An 11,045-nucleotide genomic window follows, 5' to 3' on the forward strand; every position below is an offset into this window, starting at 1 on the left:
ACTGGGTCTGACTTCTGGGCTGCTGTGATCATTGTGTGATCCAGGTCCCTATCGATAGCTACCATTGCAATAGGTCTCCGAGAGAGGGCATCTGCATGTTGATTCTGTGATCCCTGACGGTACACAATGGAAAAGTCAAATCCACGGAGCTGTAGGGCCCATCTCTCTAACTTCTGTGAGCGTGCATGGCTGGATCGCTTTGACTCTAACCACTCCAAAGGCTTGTGGTCTGTTTCTATAACAAAATGAGCACCGACAAGATAATGCCTTAACTTCTGAGTTGCCCAGACGATTGCTAAACACTCCTTCTCGGTGGTGGAGTAGTTTCTCTCAGTCTTCGTTAGAGTGCGGCTAGCGTATTCAACAACTGTGCCTCTGGTTGTGGAGAGAACTGCACCCAAACCCATGTCTGATGCATCGGTTGTAAGCACAAAGGTGTCATGCTGTTTGGGGTAATCTAATATAGGAGGGTTGGTTAATGCATGTTTCAATTTGTCAAAGGCATGTTGGTGTGTGCTCTCCCATTTATATTGTGCATGTTTGCCTGTGAGTTCGGTTAAGGGGCTAGCAATATCCGCAAAATTGTGCACAAAGCGGCGGTAAAAGTTCACTAGACCAAGAAAGGAACGGAGGTCTTGGTGGTCTTTGGCACAGGCCAGGTGGAGATGGCTTTGGTCTTCTCTGGGGAGGGGGCTACTCCGTCTGCCGAATAGTCAAATCCCAGATGGGTGGTATTGTTCTTTCCAAAAAAACACTTAGAGCCACGAAGAGTGAAGCCAGCAGCCGACAGTTTGTGGAGAACTCTTTTGAGGTCTTGAATGTGTGTGGCCATGTTATCGGAAAATACGATACAATCATCCACATAATTGTCGACGCAATCCTTACAGTCCTGCAAGATGTTGTCTAGGCCTCTCTGGCAGGTCTGAGTGGCGCCCGTCAAGCCATAGGGCATCCTAGTAAATTCCCATAGTCCATAACCTGGCCCAGGACAAAATGCTGTCTTCTCGACTGACTGTGGCTGCATGGGAAACTGCCAATAGGCGCTACGAAGGTCTAGTTTAGAAAAAACCTTTTTGCCAGCTAGTTTCTGTTGGGGGCCTTCAGCACGGGGAACTGGATACGAGTCTTTCTTTGTGACACTATTTAGCTGAACATAGTCGACACATATTCGGATTTCTCCAGAGGGCTTTGGAACGTATACAGCAGGAGCACACCATGGGCTAGTACTGGGTTGTATAATGCCCTCTTGGGCCATCTCCTGGAGCTGTTGGTGAACTCGCTCAGAGTAGTGAAAAGGGATTGGGCGGGGTGGAACTTTGATGGGAAGTGCATTGCCTGTGTTGATAACGTGCTCTGTGGTGTTTGTGCGACCCAATTCAGGTGAAAATAGGGATTTGAATTCCTCAAGTGTGGCGTTTAGGGCAGGGTGTATGTCAGTGGGCATGTCCACTGTTGGTATGCTGGTCTGTTTGCATGGTATGGGGATTGCTTGAGGGCATTCATCATCAACAGTGATCGTGTGCAGGGGTTGGGGCATTGTGTGTGGGGGGTGTCCCCAAGCAGGTTGCAACTGCAAGACCTCTTCAGGATTTTGACTGCGATGGTATGTGCATTGTTGAAAGTCAAGCACATAGCCATGTCTCATCAAAAAATCACAGCCAAGGATTACTGGGGTGGATAGATGGTCTACGACTACAAATTTGTGTTTAGCAGAAAACTTTCCCAGGCCGATTGTCATAATGGCTACTCCACAAGGTGTGATATCTCCCCCATCTGCATTGACCAGTCTGACTGTGTGTATGGGTTCAATCGCTGTACGATAAACATGAGGCTTTGAGATAACTGAACAAGAGGCCCCCGAGTCCAGCAATATTGCTGTTCTTCGATCATTGAGCAAGCCATGCGTGTGTGCTGCCCTATTAGTGTATGCATTGTGTGTGATTGTAGGGACATAATGCATAGGTGCGTTTGTGTGTGGTGCATGCATAGTTGTGTGAGCACTCACCGGCCTTCGGGGATGCCCCCTGCTCGAGGGATCTGGGCACCCCCCAGTCCATTTCCCTGATTCTGACAGTCCCTAGCCACATGTCCTGTCATTCCACAGTTAAAACACTGGATCGTTCGTCTTGAGTAGCAGTTCCGAGCCAAGTGTCCAGGTCTACCACAAATGAAACACCGTCTGGGTGGTTGTCTGGGAGGTTGAGTGGGTTTGGTCAAGTGGCTGCTGAGTGCAGCTAACTGTTCAGTCATTTGTAGTAGTGACTGCTCCACTTTGTCCAAGCGGTCCCCTTCTTCACTTCTTATGGAGCTGACGGGGTTGGTGTTGTTGTTCCGGCTGTATATGAGTTGGAGCTCTCGTGCCTTAGCGATGGTGGCAGAATAGGTGACTTGAGGCTGAAGCTTTAATTGGAATGCCACGTTGTCAGGCAATGAATTAATTAGATGAAAACGCAACTCTGCCTCGCGAGTGTTGGACGGAAGTCCAGGTGAGGCCTGGTCCAGCAACTTTTCTAGGTCTCTGGCCAGCTCATCAATACTCTCCACTCCTTCGCGAAGACGTCTATGGGATAAATGGTCTCGGGCAGCCAGCCGGTGTTCGTCAGTGTCGGGGTCCAGCCGGTCGAGGATGGCCTTCTTTAACTTAGCGTAAGTTTCCTTATCAGCATCGCTGAGCGACTCGTAAACTGCCCATGATCGACCTCGGAGAAGTGTCGGGAGACGTAGTAGTTGTTTCGCAGCATCCCACTCGTTGGCAGCAGCGCAAAGTTCAAATCTTCTAAACCACGATCTCGCATCATCGTACTGCAGAGGCTCAGGGAGACAAATACTGCTCACAGCCATCTTGTCCCGGGTTTCGGCACCAATGTAAACTTCACAACTAATGATGACACAAGGACTTCTTAACTAGAGACACACGCGGTCACACATACAATCTCACGTGATTCGGGGAGCAACTATTAGAATACAACAACTATGTGTGTCAGTGATGCTATTACATTGGTCATAAATACTGTAAGTGTGTTTAAAGAAAGTTCTTTTGTTTGTTATTGTTATGTGCACACAATTTGGTAGGATTGAATTTCATTGACCGTAAGTCAGCCCGGTGTTCTAGTTTGTTGATATCATTTTGTAAGATTGCTCAGTTTTCAGGATTCTTTTGTCCCGCTCCCAGCTGCCGCCTTTCATTAGTCACTGAATGTCAGTAAACCTCCATGTAACTAAACACGTAGGAAGAGTACTACAGTCATAGTTATCCAACATCCATATTTCGCTATCGTTATAGAAGCGATTTTCCTCTACGTGGTGTGTCTCGAAAATCTCTTCCTGTTCTACCTCGCCTTTCCCGTACTCATCGTTTCTTCATTCATGGTCTCAATTTTGCAGGAGTGATAGCTACAGCTATTTTGTACGTTGTCGACGAGGTTGCTGCAGTCGAGGTGTATTTCGCGAAGCCACTCCTTTCATGACTCGCGTGATCTTTACTGAGTGTATCACGTGATTCATTTGACAAGTAGCATTTACCGTAGCTATTATCAAATTGACATGGTTAGTGATAGAATTGTCACCTGAAAAGTGTATATAATAACTTACTGTTCTTTAATAGGTTAGCGTGTATGTAGCTGCTCTGGACGCAGTCATACTTCGAGAGTTGGGGAAAGCCGCGAGAAAATACGTCAGGTATACGCGGGAGGATGGCACTTAGCTATAGCTCTACAATAATATTACGCTACAATATGTAGAAAACGAGCGGGAGTGATTCACGAACAGGAAGATATCAACGAGTACCAAGATGATGATGATATTGATGTTCGTGCTCCATTTACCATTCGCGATTTTTACATCATGTTACAAGCAGCGGTGGATTACTCCGGTAGGTATTATTATTATGATTATGATTACTGAAAACACAGTTACAAACTGATATGTTCAGGTAAGGAAAAAACATTACAAATCACATAGATGAGAGTCAGTTATAATTTATCTAAAAATACTTGTAGAGATTGGGATTCTATTGTGTCAGTTGGTAAATTGTTCCAATCGCGGATAGATTTGGGGTAATAGCTGAATTTATAATGATCTGTTCTAGCAAACGGAATCTCAAAATGGAAGGGGTGGTGGTGGCGGGTGGGATATGTGGTGTTGGTGAAATAATTTGGGACTGTTAAGACTGATGAGGAGTAAACAATGTTGTAGAATACTTTTAATCTAGTCACGTATCGTCGGTGTTGAAGTGATGGCCATTGTAGATCTGCTAACATAGATGTAACACTACTGTTATATCGGTAGTCTGACTTGACCCAACGAGCAGCACGTCGTTGTACCATTTCTATACTTTGTATCTCCTTCTGCAAGTAGGGGTCCCATACTGCCGATCCATACTCCAACAGTGGTCTCACTATACTGGTGTAGGCTAAACATTTAGTTTCTGCAAAACATCTATAAAGGTTACGTTTAACTAAGTTTAGCATCCTTGTTGCTTTAGAGATAACTTGATTGATATGAGGTGTAAATGACATTTTTGAGTCTAAGAGAATTCCTAAATAAGGGTGTTGGGTAACTCGCTGCAAAAAGTAATTTCTGATAGTATAGTTGAAAGTAGAGGAGGATGTTAGTCTACTACAGGTAAGTACCACACACTTGGAAGTGTTTAATTCCATTAACCAAGTTTCAGTCCACTTTAATATAATGTTGAGGTCATGTTGTAATAATAATTGATCTTGCTGACTATTGATAGTTCGATATAATATGCAATCATCTGCAAAAAGTTTCAAATGGGATGAGATGCCACACTTGATGTCATTAATGTAGAGCAAAAACATCAATGGGCCAAGAACAGTTCCTTGGGGAACACCTGACCTAACTTGCACAAAATTTGAATCATGTCCATTCACAACAACACGCTGTGTTCGCTGAGTCAGCCAAATCTTTATCCAGTCATAAGTTGTACCTTGAATCCCATAGTGAGAAAGCTTGTTTAAGAGTCTACAATGCGGAACTGTATCAAATGCTTTCCTAAAGTCAATGAAAATCACGTCTACTTGGGAAGTATTATCCATGGCCAATTGTACGTCTTCAACAACAGATATGAGCTGAGCCTCACATGAATGACCTGTTCTAAAACCAAATTGCTCGTCAATTAGTATGTTGTTGGTGTTGAGGTGCTCTGCAATGTGGTGATACATAATATGTTCTAATATCTTGCAACAAACTGAAATTAGTGAAATTGGCCGGTAATTGTTGGTGTTGCTTCTATCCCCCTTTTTAAACACAGGTGTTATGTTGGCTTTTAGCCAATCATTTGGTATATGTCTAGATGTTAGGGACTGGATAAAGATAACAGTTAGAATTGGAGCAATCTCTTTTGCACAAAATTTTAGAATCCTGGTAGGGATGTTGTCAGGACCAGATGCCTTACTTGGATCTAGAGTTTGGAGGAGGTTTTGTACACCATCACATGAAACTGCAATATCTGGAATTATAGGATGTGGAGTGCCGTCGCAGTTTGGTATGTCAGTGGTATTCTCTTGAGTAAATACAGACTGAAATTTGTTGTTTAGAACAGTAGCTTTTTCTTTAGAGCTGTTGATAGTATTACCATTTTCATTTAAAGGAGGTATACCATGTTGGTCTTTACGAATATTCTTTATGTATTTCCAGAAATTCTTGTGATTTGTCTTTTCATTTTCGTTGAATAGGTTAGTTTGATATTTGGTGTGAGCATTTCTAATACAGTTTGTGATTTTATTTCTTAGAATACGGTAGTCATTCCAAGCCTTTTCAGTTTGAAGAGATTTAGCTTTGCGATATAAACGAGTTCGATGGTTCATTAATCTTTTTATAGAAGGGGTAATCCATGGGAGGTTGTTTCTAGATTGTGGTGGTTTTTGAGGGATATGTGAAGTAATTGCATTGTTTATAGCTTGTTTAAAGTTGTTCCAATTACTTTCAACATCGTTGGAGTAGGGATTGGTTGAAAGAAATTGCAGCTGGAAGTCTAATATATCTGATTTAAGGTAGTTGCTGTCTATCTGCATAAACTATAGGTATATACGCTAACAGATCGCGATGAAAAGTCCTTGTTGATGTTGTGCGGTGCTGAGCTCTATGGGATGAAAAAATCAACTGAAGATTTCTCTGATATCACATTTGATGCTTTTGTATACAACGTTGATACCATCAGCTTTGATAATACTGATACATCTTTGTTTGTTTGCTTTTATGAAAAGGATAGCTCTTTGACGCTCCATTATTACACACAGTTTAAAGAATCATTCGAATATTTAGTGATTGGTTATCTGAAAGCTGTTGCTAAGGATGTATACTGCACTCGTGTCAAAATATCTGTGTTAACACGTCGGTATGGCAAGTGGGGTCAGAGTGTGAACAATTACCATGTATCCTTTGATATTAGAGGTTAGTAATTATAAGTTTTTGATCACTATTTTTCATGTTAGTCATAATGCACTTTTCAATGTCCCCTCCCCTCACCTGAGGCAGCATGGTTAAGTATACATCAAGCCCAAAATTTCAGGGTGCATCCAAAGGGTTATTTCAGTTTTGTCCCTTTTATGGTTCCAACGAAAGTCTGCCTCCTGTGCTTTGCCATATCTCTTCAACTATTCTTTGGAAACCATATCTAGGTGTTAATTTTCCATATCGACACTTTCCTTATAGGAGCATACTTAGATTAGGCACCACAAAACTATCAGTAGATAGTAGCTATGAGGGAGAATCCCTATTGTAGCAATGTTGGAAAATACCTACTTTGGCATTCCCACATTACTACAATTCTAAGTAGGGTTTTTCTCTCTAGCTACCATCATCTCTTGTTTCACTACTTTAATCCTGTTTCATTTTTAAAATAAATGTTTTATTGCACTAGTATTAATTGCTACATACTCTTAGTAGTAATTAGGTTTGCACTATAAAGGTAGTATCCCCCTTGTTGGCATTTTACTGCAATTTTTCCTACTGGCTTGTAAAATTTCTCCTTACACTTGCATTAAAAATTATAAATTTAGAAATGAAGTAGGGATCCAAGCAATAAAAAGTAGTGATACAAGAGATGAACGATGGTAGCTATTACAGCATAGCTCGGTGGGAAATCCCTACTTTGACATGTCATTTCTAAATTTTAATATACTAGTTTGTTTAGTTTTTTGTTAGAGCATACAGCTAGCTAGTGACTGTTCTATTAGGGTGGCTGCTGTATTAGAGTATCTTGAGTCTGCTAGCCTGCAAAGATGTGTGCTTGCCCAAAATGGGCGTGGTCATCATGGTTTCGATTGATTATTAGAACATCCCGAGTAGAGTTGTACTGATAATCGGATCGGTAATCGTAGAAGCCGATAATTAGCCAGCAGATTATTTGTCTATTCAGCTTCAGCAGCTGCAGTACCACTGGAGGGCTGATGTCAAAGGCTCTGGTATGTACTTAGATAATTTGTTTATGTTTTGTGGTAGTCACTAGTGATGGTTCAGGCCCTAGCCCACTTGTCTGACTAACAACTTTGAGTTGAGGTAAGTGTACAATTTCACAGCATTGGCTTTACTAGTTGTACTTTTAGTAGAGTATGCACAAGTATAACTTGTGGAGACCTACAATCGGGTATCGGTTAGCCATCGGTAAAACAGAATAAAAATATATCGGATATTGGTTTTATCCCGAGTCAGCCTAGCTACCAACTTGAAGGTGTGTGATCATTAGCTATTCCGTTGCAAATACAGCTAGCGTAAAAGGGGTGTGGTCAATTGTGGTTTTAATTGATAATGCATAGAATAAAGAATAGGCGTGATCTTGTGACCTATCGTGAAGATACAGGTGGCTATCTAGTACTGGTACCTAGTGTCGAAGCTCCTTAAACTTTCCTGAGGCATCTATTATGCTGCTTAAGGAAAGTGTTGATACAGAAAATGAACGCCTCGATATGGTTTCGTTGGATGAAGAAGAAGACAAGCAGCCTGATTGAAGATAAAAGAAAAGACAAGGCGCAGAGGGCATACACTCGTTGGAATCCCAAAAGGCACACCCCACTGGTGAGTTTGTTATTGTGGCATAAAATGGTGGCTGTGCGCTGCTTCATTTGGCCTCTAGGCTTGTGACTGTGGTCAGGCAGTCTAAAATTCAAGTTTTGGCGATTTTTTAAAATTCTATATCCGGCTACCTGTAAGTAGTTTGTAATATTTAATGTATTATATGGACTAGTACTATTCTGTAAAGGTGATTTTCATCTTGTAAGATGTCTCTAGGATGATTTTCAAAGGCAGAATTTTTGGCGGCACACAAGCTTTTCACCCGGATCCCTACTTAAACGGTACTACCATACTGTTTGATAATTTTTGTCTCAACAATCTGCTGTTGTCAATTATCCTGAGATGTTGTAAGACATGACAGTGTTAAGGCCACTACTTTTTAAAAAGTAATATATTACTTGTTACTGCCACTGCAATGAATGCGATGAACGCATTACAGTTATATATTACTTTGGTTTAAAAGTAACTGGTAATAAATAATATTACCAATGTGCTAGTTAAGTAACATGTTAATACTTCATTAGGTAATAATATTACAGTAACAAGTAGTAATGTGCTACTTTAGCAACACATTACTTAAGTGAAGTAACTATCCATTAGATATTACTAGCACAAGAAATGTAGCACATTATATTGCTTCATTACTGCATTAAGTAATAATATTACTACTACGCCCAACACTGGACATGACATTTTTTAAAGTGCATAGTATATACCTATGTACGTAAGTACGTACATATGTATGTATGTATGTATGTATGTATGTATGTATGTATGTATGTATGTATGTATGTATGTATGTATGTATGTATGTATTCAGAGCAAGAATTCCTATACTCTTCCAGCTTTGATGTAAGGGAAGACAGCAGTGTAAAGGATGCAGTGAGTAGTGATCAACTTGACTCCCCCTGTACTGACCAGGTGCTTGAAGACTGGCCCATTACAGAAGAAATTTTCCAGGAGTTAATTCCATTCTATTTAGCCTTTGACAATAATTTAACTGTGTATGCTGCTGGACCTGTAATAGAACGTTTCCGTCCTTCTTTAGTGCACAAAACATTAGAAGATTTCTTTCTCCCAGTGTCCTATACAAAATTAAGTACATTTGAAGCAATCACTTTGGCAAGGTTTAAACCATATACTATGAGGTGTAGGTGTGGAGCTGACTACTGTAGAATAACATTTGAAGGAAGAGCCATAATAAACAGTGATGACCCCTCCATGGCAGTCTACAACTGTACTCCAACTGTGTTTACCTTTGAGTGCCTGAAACGTACTCGCTTGTCAGTCAGTGACTTTTGCTACAACGCAGACAATCAAGATAGAATTTTTCTTAGCATGCACTTATACACAGCTAAAATAGTAAGAGAGAATTTGGAAGCTACAGAATGCTTACTAAAAGAGAACTATGAAAAGATTGATGCACAGAAAAAGAAATCTTTAGATGTGCTTTATAGTGTCTTGCCTTCATTTGCAGCAGACAAGTACTTGCAAAGTGAGGATTTTCCTCCAACAAGATTCAATTCTCTGAGTGTTCTATTTAGTGACATTAAGGGATTTGCACAGATTTGTCAGAATTCTTCACCAGTTTCAACTGTCATCATGCTGAACAACTTGTTCAACAAATATGATGACTTAACTGACATGCATGATGTGCTAAAGGTAAATATCTTTTGTAACAATTTTGAATTATTTAGAATTCACCACAGCTGGAGAACTACGGTGATACATACATTGTTACCGGTGCTGGACGACATCGAAGCGATCACCCCATTCACTCTTAGCCATGGCTTTCGACATGCGGAAAACTGCCATAACCGAATGTCTTCATCATTCTTCAGTGTCTTTGGAAGTATGTATTTCATTCAATTATTGTATCTATAAATTTTGTTATAATATAGATACGTATTGGTATCCACACTGGTCCAGTAGTAATGGCCATCCTCAACAAAAACATGCCACATTTTAGTATGTTTGGTCACACCATGAACAAAGCCAGTCGGATGTGCTCATATGGCATGTATGGGAAAATTCAAATTTCGCAAGAGACTCACCGGTAAGGGTTGAAACTTCAGTACAATTAAGCAAGATTGCTTTTTCCCTAGAGCATTGGCTGGTTGTAGTACTCAGTACACTTTTGAGAGTCGAGGTAGTATTCAAGTTAAGGGATTGGGAATGGAGCCTACTTACTTTGTGGAACCTTACAATTACACCACACAATAAGATGACAAGAATTCTGTAACTATACACTTATTTCATTAAATTGTCACATTTGTGAAGGTACTACACTGGAACTTGTTAATCAGGACACTTGCGTAATGTAGATACTTGGTAATGGTGCCAAAGTATCCATTTGCATACATCTAGCATGGCATACACTGAGTGTAATTCACTCATGGTGTTCAGTCTACATGATTCAAATCTCTGTATGGTAAGTGTGCAGCTTGTGTGAAATGGTTTATGGATATAGGTGGCTAGTTAAGAGGTAACGATATGTCATGTGGCTTATGAGAATAAAATATGTGTTTATGTAAAGTAACTGGGACACAATTCCTCAACTGATCAATCTTTTTTCTGTTTGGGAGTGAACATCGGCAGGATGTGTGCAAATTGTAGGAAGATTAGAACAACATTGTAGGTTTTAAGGGTGGTAAGACTTGAAGTTAATTGTCAGCTGAACACATAAACATTTTTCAGAATGAATCAAACACCAGTTGGTAATAACTATTGGGTCCACTTCATCTACGTACGTACATACCTTCAGTACTTGTGCTGTAAAGCTTTAATAATAGTGTATTGAACTACTGGACATGCATGTGTTTTTCTTTTAAAGCAATCACATGGGAAACTGCCTGTGACTTTTGCTATGTATACACTATAAATGTAGAAGATCTACATGTATCTGTTAACTCTACATGGCTGCAACTGCATATCATATGAATGCAAAAACTAGACACCTAACTTCAGCCACTCAATTTTGCTGACTTGGATGCTCATAATTATCTTGTGTT

General features: G+C 40.5%; 2 protein-coding genes across 2 annotated transcripts; one reads left to right on the plus strand and one right to left on the minus strand.

Annotated features, from left to right (window-relative positions):
• Positions 1–610: 610 nt before the first annotated feature.
• LOC136237693 (uncharacterized) lies at positions 611–2,841 on the minus strand. The gene is made up of 2 exons (XM_066027908.1): positions 2,006–2,841; positions 611–1,916 (listed from the first exon to the last, which is right to left on the minus strand). Exons 1-2 carry the CDS (start codon positions 2,839–2,841, stop codon positions 611–613), a joined length of 2,142 nt encoding a protein of 713 aa, XP_065883980.1.
• Positions 2,040–10,319, plus strand: LOC136238537 (guanylate cyclase soluble subunit alpha-2-like). Its single transcript, XM_066029085.1, has 7 exons — positions 2,040–3,012; positions 3,385–3,546; positions 3,605–3,871; positions 8,855–9,696; positions 9,744–9,886; positions 9,936–10,090; positions 10,140–10,319. Exons 3-5 carry the CDS (start codon positions 3,844–3,846, stop codon positions 9,816–9,818), a joined length of 945 nt encoding a protein of 314 aa, XP_065885157.1. The 5' UTR covers positions 2,040–3,012; positions 3,385–3,546; positions 3,605–3,843; the 3' UTR covers positions 9,819–9,886; positions 9,936–10,090; positions 10,140–10,319.
• The last annotated feature ends 726 nt before the right edge of the window (positions 10,320–11,045 follow it).

Source organism: Dysidea avara, chromosome 11 (assembly GCF_963678975.1).
Source record: "Dysidea avara chromosome 11, odDysAvar1.4, whole genome shotgun sequence".
Taxonomy (NCBI): domain Eukaryota; kingdom Metazoa; phylum Porifera; class Demospongiae; order Dictyoceratida; family Dysideidae; genus Dysidea; species Dysidea avara.